This window comes from Eumetopias jubatus, unplaced genomic scaffold (assembly GCF_037043125.1).
Source record: "Eumetopias jubatus isolate StellerSeaLion01/CBP00866 unplaced genomic scaffold, mEumJub1_p1.0 scaffold_4, whole genome shotgun sequence".
Lineage (NCBI taxonomy): Eukaryota > Metazoa > Chordata > Mammalia > Carnivora > Otariidae > Eumetopias > Eumetopias jubatus.
Genome location: NW_028274810.1, coordinates 9,545,869 through 9,564,576, shown reverse-complemented (window position 1 = coordinate 9,564,576; position 18,708 = coordinate 9,545,869). Strand labels below are relative to the sequence as shown.

General features: G+C 43.6%; 1 protein-coding gene across 6 annotated transcripts in view; it reads left to right on the top strand.

Annotated features, from left to right (window-relative positions):
* Window positions 1-2,109: 2,109 nt before the first annotated feature.
* SLC22A15 (solute carrier family 22 member 15) overlaps window positions 2,110-18,708 on the top strand; it is a 66,814-nt gene continuing 50,215 nt past the window's right edge. For all 6 annotated transcript variants that reach the window (XR_015767960.1, XM_028101909.2, XM_088022322.1 and 3 more), the window contains exons 1-2: window positions 2,110-2,241; window positions 16,969-17,181. Coding sequence is in view for 5 of the 6 variants with exons in the window: in XM_028101909.2 (XP_027957710.1) it covers window positions 2,155-2,241; window positions 16,969-17,181 (300 nt within the window). In the remaining variant the exon portion in view is untranslated. The remainder of the gene's footprint in view (window positions 2,242-16,968; window positions 17,182-18,708) is intronic.

Below are 18,708 nucleotides of genomic sequence, written 5' to 3'. Positions count from 1 at the left end.
AATGGTAGCAATCATCCCAAATATATTGCTCACAATAAATATAAATGGATTTAATTCACATGTTAAAAGACAAAGACTATCAAATTGGATGGACAAAAAGACCCTCCTTTCATAAACATGCGTAGAACATAATGAACACATAAGGATGAAAATAAAGATTACAAGGAAAATAAACCAAAAAAACCCCCTGATGCAGCAATATTAACATTAGACAAAATAAAAATCAAGACAAAAAGCATTAAAAGAGAAAAGAGCTTTTTATCATGATAAAAGGAATTGAATAATTGGTACTTTTATGAACCTACAGAAATAAAAAGAACTTGATAAAAACTCAAAAATGATACACATTTGGGAAGATTTTGACACATTTATTAAAAATTGATATATCCAGTGGCAATACACGTTGCTTGAATACAATTAACAAGCTTGATCTAATATATAGAGAAACTTACACCCAAACAAATGGAGAATATTTTCAATACACTCAGTCTATTTTTCTAAAATGACTGCATACTTGGTCACAAGAAACATCAAACAGTTTCCAAGACTTAATATCATCTCTGTTCAAAAAGCAGTTAAATACTTAAATTAGTAATCAACAATAAAAGGATGGTTTAAAAATAGCAATAACATTTACTTGTAAACTAAAAAAAAAGCATTAACAAATAGTTCATTAGTTTAAAGAGGACATTACGATGTCATGGGATGGAATATTCCAAACTAAAGGCAAAAAAACCACATGACAAAACTTGTAGGTCAAAGAGAAATGCATAGCCTGAAATTATTCTTAAAAAAGTAAAATTAAAAGCAAATAAGCTAAACTTTCAAGTCATGTAGCTAATAAAAGAATTACACAGTAACAAAGGTAAGGGGGAAAAGAATTCACATAATCCACAAAAGAGAAAACAAAGAAATACAGGAAGAAAAACCACAAAATAAAAATTGGGTCTTAAAAAAAAAAGAGAGAAACCTCTAGCATGACTGATAAGAATGAAAAATAAACAATAAACGAATTAACAATGAAAAACAGGGCACAAATAGAGCCAGAGCATGATTTTATAAAACCCTAAGGGAACAAGATGAACAAGTTTATTACAAAACCAACAAAAGTCGATAAAATAGAAACATTTTTAGAAAAAAAAGTAATTTAAAAACAGAAAGCCATAAAAATGTATGTAATCAATCAATCAATCTATCTAATAAAGGGGATCGCCCTGCAAAGCAAGCCAATCCAGATGGTTTAAAGGAGAGTTTTACCAAACACTTCCAACTCCTTTTAGGAAGCTGCTGTGAGCTCACTGCCAAATGCAGACGGGGACAGTAGGAGGAAAACTACAGGCCTATCTCGTTCCCTTAGATGTGAAAGCCTAAATAAAACATTAGTTGGTCACCTCTTCCGTCCACATTGTATTAGGGGTCATGGCCCGGACGAGGGAACCGTAGGCAACTGTTAAAGCTCAAGAGGTGCGGGAGTGGGGCGTCTCAAGGCCGGCGACCCCTCACTCGTTCCTGCCTCATCTTCCTCCGCACCCTTCAAAGTGTTCGAAGGCTCAGCAGCCTGTCAAATGCTGCTGAGCCTTCGAACGCTTTGGCATCCATCACCTCCTGTCCCACACCTTCACCTTCGCTCTTCGGTATTTCCTTTCTACCTCCTGCATATTTCTGTTTGCAAAAGAAGCTTTGCGAGAATTTGTTTACCTGTGACCCCTACAAAGCTAGCACGGAGTAGGGCTGCAAAGCAAGCCTGAGCAGCACTCTGCTCCGAAGGCTCCACAACGCCCCCACCCCCCCAACCCGATTTGTGCAAAAGGACAAACAACGCTGAGCCGCCATCCGGTCACCCAGCTATCGCGCCCCCGCCCCAAGCAGGGCCCGGGCGCCGACTGGCCGCTGCTTCCGTGTTTCTCCATCCGCGAAGATGCCTCAGCCCGAGCCCACTTCCTCTTCCCTCGCCCCGCGAGCCGCGCGCTCAGCCAGCCCTCGCGGACCCAGAGCCCCAGCAGGAAGCCCCGCGGCCCCGGCGCCCCGCCCGCGCACACGCCCCGCCCCGCCCCCCGCCCCTCCCCCGTCTCGGCCCCCGCCCCCGCCCCCGCCCCCGCCCCCGCTCCCGCTCCGCGCCGCCGGCCGAGCCGGGGCTGCCGGGCCAGGCCCGCCATGGAGGTGGAGGAGGCGTTCCAGGCGGTGGGGGAGATGGGCATCTACCAGATGTACTTGTGCTTCCTGCTGGCCGTGCTGCTGCAGGTGAGTCCCCCGCCGCCCCCCGCTCCAGCGCCCTGCTTCCCCGCCTCCCGCGGACCATTCCCGCCCCCCCCGGTCCCCCCCCGCGCCGCGAAGCCCGGCCAGCCGCCGAGTCTCCGCAAACCCCGAGGGGCCGCGAGCCCCCAGCCCCGCGCGAGGGCCGGCCTGGGTGGGCCGCAGCACGCCGAGGTCGCCGGCGGGCCTGGCCTGCGGTGCCCGCCCAAGCCTCAGGGCCTGCCCCTTTGGGCGGTTCCCCCAGGCCCACCCACCCCGCCACCTCGAGTGGGAGAGGGAGTGGGAGAAGGGGGGGGTGTACTTCAGCCTTTGAGCTGGTGAATAAATGATGCCCAGTCCCGCGGTTACCTGGACTACACCGTGAAAGCACCAGGGAGTTGTTTCTCACCTGTGGCTACGTCACCTTGGAATCTGGAGCCCAGAGAGAGCCCTGATCGCCAGCTCACGAAAGGTCCGATCTGGAGCGGCCTCCTGCAGTTCTGGGCCTCCGCTTACCATCTTTTCCCGATTCGAGGGGGCTTCCTGGGCCGGATGCTTTCCGTGCAGAGGCTTTATTTCTCTCCGATTGAAGTTCTGCTGGGTCATTCTGCCCAGAGGCCAGCGTCGGGCGGAGACTTGTATAAGTTGAATAATACCATCTACGACGTGTGGTTATACACTGGAATCGTTTCTTCCTTGTACAGAACTCTCAAACTGCTTGCCCACCCAGCCTAAAAATGTGGATTTAGTATGCTCAAGGTCACTATAGATACACTTTGCCAGGCAAGAGTTACTCCTTTGCCCTTCTGAATGGCCCATTTGACATCAATTACTGCTCCCAAAATTCTAAAGGCGGTTCATTCACAAATTCTTTATTAGTATTTACTGTGAGTGGGTCATTGTACTACTTCAGTCAACACATATTTAGTGAGTGCCTACTATGTGCTTGGCAGGGGCTACAGTGGTGGAAAAATCAAAGCCCCTTTCCGGTGAAGTTTGCCTTCTAGTGGGGGTGGGGTGAGGCAGGCAGACAGGTAAATAAGGACAGTGACCATGACCATGTGATGATAATTATCCTAAGGAAAGTACAGGGAGGTCCTGAGTCTAACCACCACTCCGCCAGTTGCTTAAACCTGGCATAATGCAGCAGCCCAGCGGGGGGTGTGGGGGAAGGTAGGGGTTGTCTTACTGATTCTGTTTTCCATTAAAATGTTTGCAAGTTCAGTTGATTATATCACCAGCCAGAAGAGCTGTTGAAATGATGGACAGATAGATGATGTCAGTCCTTTTTCTGGCAAAGCAAGTTCTCAGTACATAAATAGGCAGTATTCTGAGGTTCCTTTAAGTTCGTTCTTTCAGCTTTAAATGTAATTTTCCTGTGGAGGAAAAAGTATTTCCTAAATCACAAAAGAGTATTTAATACAGAGAAAATAGAATTGTGTCCATGATGCCTGATGTTCATTTATAATACTTTTTCTTTGAGAAAATTCTTTTTCTTTCCTGGTCTAACCAAGAATTCCAGGCACGTGACTCCTCTTCTGAACAATGCCACCCTGCCCACCCCCCCCACCCCCCGCCCCTATACTCCACCTGCTGTCATCTGCTTGCAGGCCTAGCCAGGCATCCACCCACAGAGGAGAATTTTATCTTGAGGGTGTGCAGCACTAAAAAGGCCACTGATCTGGGTTCAGGACCTGTTGTTTCCCTCACTTAACTTTTCTTTATGGCTGACCCCGCTGGTTAGAGTTTAGTACCAAAGAGCTCTCAGCCTGGGACCATGACTGTTGACTGATGCCTGCCTGACATGTGGTCAGTATTTGCCATCAAAGAACCAGGTCTTAAGCGTGTTGGGAATGAGTGACTTTATCTTTAGGTGTGGGCTGGGAGGTGCCTGTGCAGTGGGAGCCCTGGGAGCTCCATTACACTGTTGTAACACGACGCTTCCATCATCTTGTGGGGTTTGCTTTTCCAACAGAGGAAAAAGTTAAGAAGCCCTTTGCAGAATAGGCTTAGATGGGAGGTTGTTTGCTTTAAAACCCGAAGCCCTGGGGTGCCTGACTGGCTCAGTTGGTGGAATGTTGATCTTGGTGTTGTTTGAGCCCCATGTTGGGTGTCGAGATGACTTCAAAAAATAAAATCTAAAGAAAAAATAAATAAAAATAAAAACCAAAGCCCTGGTCTCCCGTTGCCCAAGGAACGTAGAGACCACCTGCGCAGCAGCCCTGCCAGGGAGAGGGAGCCCTGCCAGAGAGCACTGCACATTGTGAATGGGACTGCCAGGGAGAGGGACAGCCAGACAGGGAGCCTCTGCTATGGCAGGAGCCTTTTCTGCATCTGCGGTTTGGTAATGGCCATCCCCAGCTGAGAAACACAGCACTAGGGGGACAGAGATAGGAAGTTTATATCCTTTTGCGTTTCCTTTCTTCTTGGGGCCATTAGTATTATTTCTAATGGTTTTTACTCCCTCTTCGAACACATCCAAGTTCAAACTGAAAGGACAAAACCACATTACAAAACCAACTCTCAGGGTCTTTAGGTTAACTGTTTTCTTGGATTATTGATATCATCACGTAGCTCATCAAAAAGCTACCTCAACATCCAGTTTCCTTTAGCTAGGAGACTTCACACGCTTTGCAAACACAATCTTTGGAATCTCTATAGTGGTCACCTTTCAGGTATGGAAAGAACAGATGCAGATTTTGTAGATTTCTCTTCAGGTGATAAGATGCAGATGCCCCTCATAATAGTGCTGTGTGGTTTGAAAGTACATAAGCCAAAAGCTTAAAGGAAAAAAATATTTGCCTTATGTAAAAATAGTTGTCTTATGAACAAGCAGTAATATTTCATTTTGCAGTTAGAGAAATTCTTACTCTCCAGATATATGTGCTCTCCCTTGGGTAAGAGCTATTTGTGGTATGTAAATATGAATAATTCTGTGTACTTTATTTCTGTTTCTATTTCCTGACGGTGATTCAGACTTGACGCCATCGTCATTATTTGGTGTTTGCATCTGTGTATGTTTGTTGGCCAGGCTGTCTGGAGGAGGAGTGTTGGAATACAATTCTTTGTTTTTGGATCCCTTTAGACACAAAGTGAAAATGGATCCTACTTCTTTGTTCTAAGCCATAGACTCCAGCTCCTTCATTTTCCTGGGGATCACGGATCACAGATTGTAGTATAATTTGCACAGGATTTAAAACATCCATTAGCCAATGTGTAACGTGTAACAAGCATTAGTTTCACCAGCAAAACTGTGATGACCTTGTGGACCCGAGCTTGAGGTACGGTCCTCTGGTGTTCTGGAATGCATTATTTTAATGTAAACTCTTAATAACCCCGACTTTATTTATCAGCTCCTAGAACTACCAGTGCATTCAAATCATTCACGCAATAAATGTCTTTTCGTGGTGCCTTGGAAAGTGGAATGACTGACCAGGCAGTGTTGCAGAAGAGGGAAGTGCATCAGTCAACTCATGAAAAGATGTTTACCTTCAGTGGTCATTTGGGACAGGCGTATTAAAATGACTATGAAATATCATTTCACACTTATTAGATTAGCAAACATTAAGTGGTCTAACGTACAGGTGTGATGAAAATGAGACGTGGGAGATACCGGTTTAGGAAACTATTTGGCCCTGTCTAGTACAATTAAAACCTAGCATTGGACTCCTAGGTGTGTGTCCTCCCAATTCCTCTTGAACATGTGCACGAGGAGGTATGTCTAGGATGTTTATTGCAGCACTGTTTGTAATAATAAAAATGAGTAGCCACCTAAATGACTCGTAAAGAGGGACCAGATAATTAAAATGTGGTACAAATTCGATAGAATATAACAGTTGAAATGCTGGACTGGATCTATAAACAGCTACAGGAATGAAGTTCTAAAACACAATGTTAAATGAAAAAAATAGCCAGCATGATGTATACAGTGTGACACATAACTTCATAAAAATTTGTAAAAAGTGGGGCGCCTGGGTGGCTCAGTCGGTTAAGCGTCTGCCTTCGGCTCAGGTCATGATCCCGGGGTCCTGGGATCGAGCCCCGCATCGGGCTCCCTGCTCGGCGGGGAGCCTGCTTCTCCCTCTCCCCCCACCGACCCCCTGCTTGTGTTCCTGCTCTTGCTGTCTCTCTGTCTGTCAAATAAATAAATAAAATCTTTAAAAAAAATTTGTGAAAACAGGAAACAATACCATATTTGGCTTATGAGTATGGACAATGTAAAAGTATAAACATAAAGAGTAGAAGGCTCCACACCCAAGTTAGGAGATTGATTACCTCCAGGGGATGAAGGGATGAGTGGGCAAGGGAGGGCTACAAAAGGAGATTTGCTCTGTATTCATAATACTGTAGTTTTGAAATCTGAAGCAAATATAATAAAATGAAACTAGTTACTTGTGATGGTGGGTTCATGAATTTTGTTTTGCTTCTCTGTGTTAAATTTTGAAAAAAATACAAATGTGGTGTAGATGAGATGGGCGTACTTAGAAGAAAATGCTACAGTTCACTGTATGAGACTAACCGTCCACTTTCCCTATTGCTGCTGTTCCTTCAACCAGTTAGCGCTGTGAGTCGTGGTCTGTGAAGTTAACATTTAGGAGCGTGAGGTAGAGGGAGTTTTGCTCAGGGTGCTTTTTTAAACTCTGTATAGAACACTGTCACAACGAACGTCTCTCACCTGCTTGCATTTGCCTCCATGTCTTAATCTCCCCAGGAGATTCATGGAAAGGCTTCTTTTGGTGAGGTATCTCTGAGGTGGTTCTAACCTCTCAACCATCAGCAAGTAATGAAGTTCCTACCGTACGTATTAGTGAAGACCTCACTGGGTTAGTCGTTAAGACCAGCCCTTGTGCCTCAGGGACTTGTCACCACCACCAGGGGTTCAGGCATGATGAGAACATAGGGCATTAGTAAGAGCTACTCTGCCACGACTCCAGAACACAGAAGCATCTACCAGCGTTCTCTGCTCGTTTGAGCAGTGTTATGCTGCCCTAACCCTCAGATTGAGTTCTGCTGCCCTCAGACAGTGGCCGTGAGTTTGGGTGATAATCTGGGGAACCTTGGCTGGTGTTCTTCCATCACTTTAGGTGAGGGGGGCACCATAGTTCAGAGAGACCAGAGCTACACTGCCCCCAAGTCTGGCCTCAGGAAAGCTGTTGTCTATAGACAGACACTGCCCCCTGGCGTAAAGCGGATGGAGTTGCAAATTGATCAGACCAGATTTCCATCCAGGGCGGTTATGGACATACAGGGAGTCCCCGGGAGATTTAGAGAGCTCCTCTGAGCCTCGGGCATCTCAAGAATTGGAATGTGCCTTGGAAAGCAATCAGCTCAACACCTCTACAGCACCCAGATCCCCAGCAGCATGCCTGCCAGGGCCTTCCACAGCACAGCTGCTTAGCATGTGCACTGACAGAGAAGGTATTCCCTTAATAAGACAGTACACATACACACACACACACACACACACACACACACACACGTCATTAAAAGTGTGAAGACAGACAATGTGTGACAGAAAGAATGCTAGACTTGAGTGCTGTGACCCTTTGCTGTGAGATGGCTGAGTGAGTTTATACAGGTGACCCCTTGGTCGTTACTGTGCTCTGGGAAATGGCTGGATCATGAAAGTTTAATTAATTTGTTTTGCAAGTTCAGAATTTCTTAAAGTTGCCCAACACCCGGCAGTTGGTTGGCGTTGTGTCCATGTCACCTTGAGGTTTGCAGAATAAGGAGCTTGGTTCATCACCACGGTCAGAGGCTGCCTTAGGAGGGAGAGCTAGCAAATCCCAAGATACACGCAGCTCAGAAATCTCACCTCTGGTTTCCTTAACCAAATGCTCAGACAGAAATAGACATCTGCACTTAAGGGAGTCATATGATGCTCATCAAGTAGTATATGGTGATTGTACAAAAAAGAAAATATAGAAAAAATAAAAACACCAGAACTCTGACCACCCAGACATGATACATGCTCACATTTCGGTGGATTGCCTTCCAGGCTTTTTATTACACAAATGTGTACATTTGCCTTTTTTGCATAAATTTGAATCCACCTGATTTTTGCCTTTCAACAGTATCATGAATGCCTTCCTGTGCTCATAAGTGAACAATCGCCTATTTTCTAATGGCTAGAGCATAGTGTTCCAACGTATGGCTGTACCGTAATTTGCCTGTTCCGTGCTCTCTGGTTGCAAATGTAGGCTGTGGTTGGTTCCTGTTTTCCACGGTTCTGAAACCCATGCTCCTGGGCCATTGTCTGGCTCTGGCCTGCACTTCTCCTACTTGGCTGTTGACCACGCTTCCTAAGCTCAAATTTCTCCTGACTCCATTGCTCGCTTTCTCCCCAGACGTTCTTTGTTCCAACTTTATGGGTGGACTAGAAGTGCAAACTTCCTAAACATCCCTTGCTTTTACTTCAGAATTAATTTTGATCCTCACCTATCATTATATTTCTCCACAGTGTCCAAGAGGAAGACATCTCTCCCCTCCTTCCAGAGATATCCACTCACCTTTGTTCTTGATTCTCTGTTACCCCATCAGTCATTTCTAATCTTTTTAACCTATTTTGTTAGTGAACATACAGTGCAGTATTGGTTTCTGGAGTAGAATTCACTGATTCTTCACTTTAAAAATGCAACACCTGCTTATCACAACAAGTGCTCTCTCGTCGTTTCTGATCTTCAATCTTTCTGCATTCTCTGATGTCCCAAAGAATGGCTTGCATGGTAGGTTTAGGTGGTATATGGAAATAGTATTAAGTAGCATTGGCTTATAAAGTGAGAGGGTTATTTCCTCTTCCGTTCTTCCTTAATCTGTCTTTTATCTAAGAAAATCTCGTGTCGTGCTAGCACTTCCCAAAACATTTGCAAATATTTCTGTTTTAACAAAGGGAATGAGCTAGAAGTAAGAACTATAGAAGGGCCAGACTTCGGCAGAAAACATTGCCTAGTTGGAATGTAGTGACATTTTTCTGTTTTCATTGTATTTACTATTCCTTTTCTTTTAAAACTTCTTTTTAAATTATGAAACCCTTCCAGTGAAATACAGGAAATAATGTCACAAACACACGTGTACTTACTTCCAGATTTGGTAAGTGCTAATATTGTGCCATATTTGTTCAAGGTAGAGTCGATCACAGTTCAACCAGAGAGGCAGGAAGCAGAACTCCTGGGATGGGGACCCACGTATGTGTGTATATGTGTGTGTATAGCATATATATTTATATGTGTATGATTATACATGTAGTCAGTGAGTAATTTATTACAGAGATTTGACCGTATACAATTGTGGGAGCTGGCTAAGCAGTCCCTGTAAGGCTGTTGTCTTTGTGTCTGCTGTTGGAGCTTGAAGTCTGCAGGAAAGGCAGTCTGGAAGGGAAACTATGACATGGAAGCCATCAGAATTGACTGGAATCTGTCATTCTCACTGCCTCCAGCCTTGATGAAGCAACTGCCTTCCATCACGGAACTAAATGCACACCTGGCCCAGGAGTCAGAGATGCTGAGGGAGGGTCCTGGGGAACATGGCTCAGTTGCAGGCCCAGCTGCCCTGCTGCACCAACAAAGTGAGCCAGCAAAGAAGTGGCGATGTATGTGAGGCACCAAAGCACGTGCCCCAGGCTTCTGAGCATAAAAAACAAGATGGCTGCTCCTTTGCTTTCATCCCTCCCCGCCTCCAAATCGTGCTTGAAAATCTCTCTTGTGGCCCACCTTAAGTAAAAACATACTAGCCAACACTTGGCATTATGACATGCCGTTTATTTTTATAGTTCTGTCTGGCTGGCCATATCTCTACTGATGTAAAATTGTATTTCTCTGCAAATTTACTTAAGTTAAAAATTTTGAATCGAATTTGCAAATGACATATCTGATAAAGGGCTTAAGTATCCAAAATATATAAAGAACTAAAACTCGACACCCCCAAAAATGAATAATCCAATTAAAAAATGGGCAGAAGACGTGAATAGACGTTTTTCCAAAGAAGACATACACATGGCCAACAGACACATGAAAAGATGCTCAGCATCACTCATCATCAGGGAAATGCAAATCAAAACCACAATGAGATACCACCTCTCGCCTGTCAGAATGGCTAAAATCGACAACACAAGAAATAACAGGTGTTGGCGAGGATATGGAGAAAGGGCAGCCCTCTTGCACTATTGATGGGAATAGAAACCGGGGCAGCCACTCTCGAAAACAGTATGGACCTTCCTCAAAGAGTTAAAAATAGAACTACCCTACGATACAGCAGTTGCACTAGTAGGTGTTTACCTGAAGAATAAAAAAATGCTAATTCAAAGGGATACGTGGACCTCGGTGTTTATAGCAGCATTATCTACATTAGCCAAACATGGAAACAGCCCAAGTGTCCATCAGTTGATGAATGGATAAAGAAGATGTGGTATATCTATACAACAGAATATTACTCAGCCATAAAAAGAATGGAATCTTGCCATTTGCAATGACATGGTTGGAGCTAGAGAGTATTAAGTGAAATAAATCAGAGAAAGACAAGTACCATATAAGTTCACTCATATGTGAAATTTAAGAAACAAAACCATTGAGCAAAAGGAAAAAAACAAGGGAAACCAAACAACAGACTCTTAACTCTAGGGAACGTACTGAGGTTACTAGAGGGAAGGTGGGTGGGGGGTGGGTGAAATAGCTGATGGGGATTAAGGAGGGCACCTGTGATGAGTACCGGGTGATAGATGGAAGTGTTGAATCACTATATTGTACACCTGAAACTAATTTTACACTGTGTTAACTGGAATTTAAACAAAAAAAAATTTGAATCGATTTAAAAGACTATTAATAGTAGAAAACAGAAAATGAGCACATAAAACTAGCAGGGGGTATCCAGGTGACCAAAATTTGGGAAAAGCTGAGCTGGTCCTGTAATACTTCTTCCGAGAACACTAAAAATATGTTCTTTGCATTCCTGACTCTGATTGGCCTGGGTTTTTTTTTTTTTTGGCCTAAAAATTTTGGTTTTGATTAACCCACTACCAACCTCTCACTACCTTGCTCAGGTATCCCATTTGCAACCTTTTTCTTATTCTCCCTGTTGGAATTCCCATCCACTTTCTTTGTGTTCTCATTAATCTCCTTGTCTACCCTGGCTAATACCACATTTGTCAAAATCAGCCTTGTGTTTGTAGCTTGGTGTATATTTGTTGTCCTCACTTGAATATATTTGCCTAGAAGGAAGTAACTGTTTCTTACCTATCCTTGTTATCGCCTGAGGCTCATAATACCGTGTGTTGCAAAGTGTTGGTCTTGCTCAAATTTTTTGAGAAGGAAGCTGAAGTAACAGAAGGAAATGGTCAGGTGGCGGTATTCCCATTTTATTCGGGAGAAAGATTGAGAGGGGGGGGAAACAGATGCAGGTTAAATCACTGTTTACCCAAATGCTTAATTTGTCCAAAGTCTTACTTAGTGGTTGGAACCAGGATTAGGTCCTGGAATTACTGGGTTGTCATCCATCATCATCTTTTTTTCTCCCCCCTACACGCCATTCTGCAAGGAATTGGTTAACAAAATGTATCCTAGGCTGTTACATATACAGTGGTGTGTTGGGTTTACTTGGAAGGATATAGAAATGTAAATTCGGGTGTCTTTCCTTCAGGAGAGACTCATTAACAAATTAGAATTTCGTTATATCTACCCTGTTAAATAATTATACAGAATAGCATTTTCGCATTAATAGTATAGCCACCGACTGGATGCTCTGGAAGTTAAGGGAGCCCTCAGTGTGGTCTGGAGTGGTTCGTTGAAGACTTCAGAAGGGCTGAGCTTGAGCTGAACTTGGGAGCTTGGGTTTAAAGAGAAGTGGGAAGGTCATTTCACAGGGAAAACCATAAAGTTGGGAAAAAACATGTAGAAAAGAGAACAGCCTGTACCCTTGCTACACAAGTGTGACCCAGAGCAGTAGCCTTGAGCTCACGACAGCTTGCTAGAGATGAGTGGGGCCAGGTCTCCCCCGGGCTGTAGGATCAGACCCTGCTCAGTGACGTTTGGGAAGTGCCGATAGATACCATTTGTATGGGGCTTTACAGTTTAGGGTTGGCTAAAGAAGCATCCTATTTGACCCTCAGAATAGGTTAATTAGATACAAATGAATTAGATAAAGAGGTGGACTACTAGTGTCCAATCTCGCTGAAAGAAAACGTGAAGTTTGGAGAGGTTTTGATTTGCTGAGAGTTTAACTTAGAGCTGAGGTTCTAACTCAGACATACAGATTTCATATGCTTTTTCACACCATGTGCTAAGAAGCCACGTTTGGGGATTTAAGTAGGCTAGTACAGAAAGCTTGAATGTGGATTAGGTAGCAGTTGGGCCATACAGTGGAGATCTGGAATGCTAGGACATTTATTACTTATCCACTAATATGTTTTGGCCAGAATAACTTCATGAGGAGCGTCTCAGGGGAGACCTATCTGGCGGCATTACGCGGATGAATTAGAGTTGGGAAGAAACAGGACTCGAGACACCAGTTATTCAGGGCACAATAACTAAATATTTTAAATAAATAAAATAAGTGGTATCCGTAAGTCAACCAACAAATAGTTATTGAATCCCCAATTTGTGCTGGGCGCTGGGCATTTGGTCCTGTCGTCCATGGTGTGCTTGCTTATGTCATGCTACTGGTTGAGTCAATTACATAACTGAGTCCTAAGTGCAGAAAAGACTAACAGTAATGACAACAATAAAGTCATCTTTGAATTTTCCTGGTTTGTTTTTTCCTCTGAGGAGCTCTGGCCTCAAAGTCAGGTGACTCCCATTCTCATCCTGGTTTCGCTATTAGTGTCATACGTGACCTTGAACGATTCACTTAATTGCTCTGTTGCCCATTTTTCCTACTTAAAACATCAGCGTCATACTTACCATGACTTCACAGCACAAGATATTGTGATGAGATCATTAATGGTGGACGTTTTTGGTTTCCAGAGTATTATAAAAGCTTATAATGCTGTCGATATAAAATCATTTTTAAAACCTTCACTTTTTGCAGCTTCAAAAATTTCAGTCCCCTGGTGCATGTTGGTCACTTTTCTAATTATAATGACATTGCAAGGGGGGAAAAGGTGCAGCCATCTGGGGCACTCGTTCTTCCCTAGAGGTAGCATTGGAGAAGATAATGGTCTATTTGCAATGTGGTGGGCCCCATTCCGAAGGCACATGGATGGTGGTTTCTGAATGTGGCTTTAAGGCGCATCTGCTGATGGGTGCCATCATTAGACAAGAAGATGTGGGTGAATGTGTGCGCGGTTGTTGTGGAGTAATAGACACAATCAAGAGAATATTTGGACTCTGGGGGAGAGAAGTAGGTGGCACCGTCCTAGAGTTCTGAGCTGCATACGGCTGACCCTTCTGGTGTCATAAAGCCATGGTGCTGGGTGTGCAGTTGAGGTCCCTGGGTGTACGTGTGTGTGTTCAGGGGCAGGGTGGGCACTGGAAACATTGTGAGGGGTGGGAGGAGGACAGAGAAGATAAGTTTAAAGTGCTTATTGAGGCGGCAGGTTGCTAGGGATAATACTGATGAACTGTATCGGCACCAGCTCTTTGTATCTGAACTGCTTTCTTTTTTTAATTTTTAAATTTAAAGGTTTAATTCCACTATAGTTCACATACAGTGTAATACTAGTTTCAGGTGTACAATAGAGTGATTCAGCACTTCCGTACATCACCCGGTGCTCATCACAAGTGCCCTCCTTAATCCCCATCACCTGTTTCACCCATCCCCCGCCCCGTAACCGCCAGTGTGTTCTCTGCAGTTAGAGTCTGTTTCTTGGTTTGTCTCCCTCTTTTTTTTTCTTTACTCGTTTGTTTTCTTTCTTAAATTCCACATGTGAGCGACATATGGTATTTGTCTTTCTCTGATTTATTTTGCTTAGCATTATACTCTCTAGCTCCAGCCATGTTACTGCAAATGGCCAGATTTCATTCTTTTTTATGGCTGAGTAATACTCCAGTGTGTGTGTGTGTGTGTGTATACGTGTACACATACCACATCATCTTTATCCATTCATCTGTCAGTGGACACTTGGGCTGCTTCCACAGTTTGGCCAATGTAGATAATGCTGCTATAAATATTGGGGTGCATGTAGTTTCTGAACTACTTTCTACACATGGTAGCTATTTTTTTTTTAAGATTTTATTTATTTATTTGACAGAGAGACACAGCGAGAGAGGGAACACAAGCAGGGGGAGTGGGAGAGGGAGAAGCAGGCTTCTCGCTGAGCAGGGAGCCCTATGTGGGACTCGATCCCAGGATGCTTGGGATCATGACCTGAGCCGAAGGCAGACGCTTAACGACTGAGCCACCCAGGTGCCCTGCACATCGTAGCTATTGCTGAGAATGGTGGTTTCCATGAGAAAACACACCTCGGATTAGAGAACCCTTTGAGCATTTCCTCTCTTACCTAGAATAAGAAATATGATGTGTGAACATATTTCCGGCAAGCCCTTAGAACAGTTCCTGGCACCTAATTAGCATTAGAGAAGTGTCTGCTGTTACTAGCGTTCCATCCTGGTCATTTATTCATTTCATTCACTTGAGTGTGTGCTATCACGTATCAAGGCCCTGAGGTGTTTGCTGTGGAAGCCCAGGGCTGGATCACACAAAGATCCTGTCCTCAGAGATGGAATGGTCCGGTAGGAAAAATAAGATGAGCAAACACATAAATATAATGGAGTGAAGAAAGGAATACGTCTATAACAAAGGTCTAGGATGGAGCTTTTGGGGGGTAGGCAGAAGCTGGAGAGGACTTCCAGCGGGTTGGAGAGGAAAGCGAGGTGGGCGGAGGTGGTACCTGAGTTGCATCTGGGAGAATGGGAAACGGCTGAACCTCGTGAAGTACTTTCCAGGTGAAGGGAATGGTAGGACCGAAAGCAGAAAATAGCGTATTTAGAGAGAAAATATAGTTTGCCCGATTGAAGGCTGTGTTTTGAACATGTGTTCTGCCTCATCTCCAGAGTTCCCTTGCCCCATATTTTTTCATTTCTTTACCCACCAATTAAGTCCAGCAGATTGTAATAAGGAGGGGCAGTTACTAAAACGACGCAAGCGGGTTTGGTAATTATAACGGCTGCTAAATGTGTAATCTATCTGTTCTTGTAATTATTAAGGTTTTTATTTTTATAAACTGATTGCCTCTTGTTCTAAAACGTCCTTAGTAGTATGCAAATAGGGGCCAGGAAGCAATAGAAATCTAGAAACATGATTTCCTTTGCATTCCACAATAAATCACCCACGCAGACTGACCGGTGGTGGCTTGGTACATCTCGAGAGGCCCACTGTCACCTGCCTCAAAATAGACTGGGGCTGCCTTCTGTCCTCGCAGCCTTTCCCAGAGTGCAAAAATCACACCTTGGGTTTTACATTAGCTTTCTGCTATGACACACACAATGTCATGACTTCTTTTCTCTTTCCTTGACAGTAATTCCATCATCTGCTTGTGATAGATCACTCCGCCTTTGGCGGTTTAGCTTCTCCACTTAACAGCTGAATATGCCCCTACAGAGTGGTGTGGAAGAAGCTCCAGGGTTCCCTGGTGGATGGAGCTGAAGCTGTTGGCAAGCCTCCACCTCTCTGTGCCTCAGTCAGCGCATCCATCCAGTGGGGGTGTTACTATATGCTGTGGAGAAATCACAGCCTTGTATTTCGTGAACACTTGTTCTGCTTAAAGGTATTTCAAGATACCAGGTTCTAAGTTAATAGGGGTAATTTCTTAAAATAAGATTGTCTCACTTGGGGAGATCTCACTGGAACAGACAAATTCTGTTTTCTTAATTTATTTGAAGCTTGTATAATCATCCAACAACGAGAACTAATATAAATGGAAATTCATAGCATAAAAAGGATGCATAGGGCTCAACAGCTTATAAACCCAATTGTGAATAGCTATAAGGCCCAGAACAATCAGAGACAAATGGCTTATGTGCTCAATAAATATTTCTAGAATGATTTTTTTTTTCCTTGGGAGAACAACTATGTTTAGATGAAACAATGATTTAAGTAGGGCTAAGGGGTATAAAGGGAGCATCTCTTACTGGGATTTTGAATTTCTTTACATCTTATAAGTTGTGTACTATGTTTTAAAATAGTACCTATTCAAGTACATACTATGATTACCTGTTTGAATAAAGTATTTTTGCTGGTGCTCATTCTCTATATCATATACATTGTACATAATCTATATGATTATATACTTTACGTGTATATACTCTGTATATTCCCTTACTATGTATATAAATATATTCTCTCTCTTTATATGCCGTTTTCTGAGACATTTGACTAATGCCACAGAGGGTTTGGTTTAGATTGTGAATCCAAGGCCGAGATACCCTGGGGCCCTGATGCCTGCTTGTCTGAACAGAGGGTGTAGTGTGGAGGGAAAATAGCTGGAACGTCAGTCTTCCCAGTCAGAGCCGGTAGTGTCCCCCGCTCGCTTTCGCCAGCGTTGAACCATTGGTGTGCAGTTTCCCGAGCATCAGCCGTATCGCAAATGTGGAAGGAGATATCCCTGGAAAAAGCCCTAGGGGTGCTTTACAAGGGGGATCGCTGACGACTCTTGTCGGTGGTAGATCGGGAGGAAGCTTCCTTTTCACGTTCCTCTCCTTTGCTTTGATGTGCCTCGTTTTCCGAAAAGCAGGACACCGATCTTGTGAGGCTTGTAAGCCTGCCGATTGCGATTCCAACACAGACGGGTTTGTGTGTTTGCTCCTTCAGCTCTACGTGGCCACGGAGGCCATCCTCATCGCCCTGGTGGGGGCCACGCCCGCGTACCGCTGGGACCTGGCGGGGCTCCTGCCCAATCAGAGCCTCGGCAACCGGTCAGCAGGTGACGAGCGCGCGCTCGGGGACTGGCTGCGGACAGCCAACGGCAGCGAGGTCCGCAAGCACGTGCACTTCAGCGGCAGCTTCACCTCCATCGCGTCTGAGGTAAGGCCCGCCGCGGGGCGGGGGCGGAGGCAGCCGGTTCTGACCGCTGGATGAGCGTTTCTCCCGGTGCACGTGGACCCGCTTGCCTGTCTGGTTGATTGCACTTGTCAGCCCCATCTTCAGAGAGCTGTCTAGTGGATTTGAGAGTTAAAGGGGACTATCCTAGGAAAACACATTCTTTTTCCTTCTTGCTGCAAACGGGAAGAGCGTGAGCCTTCCCAAACTGGTTAGTCGAAGTAAGATGTGAACTCCGGAAGAGCCGCATTTCACTTAAGAGTGTCCTTTGAAAAAGTGAATGAAAACTTTGATTTTTTTTTTCTTTATATACTGCTGAATTCTATTTGCTAATGTTTTGTTAAGGATTTTTGCTTCTGTATACATGAGGGGTATTGATCTGTCGTGTTCTTTTTTTTTTTTTTTTGGTCTGGCTTTGGTATCAGGGTGATACTAGCTTCATAAACTGAACTGGGAAGTATTCCATCCTTTTCTATTTTCTGCACGTGATTGGCTAAAATTGGTGTTCTTTAAATATTTGGTAGAACTCTCCAGTAAAATCATCTGGGCTTTTTTTGTTTTTTGTTTTAGATATCTTTTGGGGGAGTTTTAAATTTTTGAAGTCAATTTTCTTAAAGGTTATAGGGATATTTAAATGATTGTGAGTTGTGATTTAAGTGATTTTGAATTGTGAGTTGTGGCAGTTTGTGCTTTTCAAGGAATCAGTCCATTTCATCTAAGATTTATGTGTGTAGAGTCGCTCACTGTATTACCTTATTATCCCTTTTGATGTCTGCAGAGTCTGAAATGAAATCCCCTCTCTTATGTCCTGATGTGGGTAATTTGTGTCTTCTATCTGATTTAATTACTTGTCAGTCATACAGGTTTGTCAATTTTACTGATCTTTTTAAAGAACCAGCATTTTGTTCATTGATTTTTTTCCCTATTATTTTTCTATTTTAAATTGTATTAATTTCTGCTCTTACCTTTATTATTTCCTTTCTTCTGCTTGCTTTGGGTTTCTTTTTCTTTTTTTCTTTTTTAGGTTATAGACTTGATAGCCTGTATTTTTAATGAGTCTTCCTCTTTACAAATGTATTTTAGTGCTATAAATTTTCCTCTCAGGACTGCTTTAGCTGTGACCTACAAATTTTGATCTGCTGTATTTTTATTTTCATTTAGCTCAGCGTATTTTTTTTCTCCTTATGAATTCCTCTTTGACCCAGTGATTATTTAGAAGCCTCCTGTTTAATTATCTAGTATTTAGAGATTTTCCTGTTAGCTTTCTGTTTTTGCTTTCTAGTTTGATTTCGTTATGGTCAGAGGACACTCTGTATGATTTCAGTTCTTTTAGATTTGTTGAGGTTTCTTTTATGACTCAGGATGCGGTCTCTCTCCGTGTATGTTCCATTGACACTTGAACCAACTACTGCTGTTGGGTGGAGTGTTTTATAAATATTGTTTAGATCCTGTTGGTTGATGGTATTGTTGACTTCTTCTGTATCCTTGCTGATTTTCTCCCTAGTTATTCTA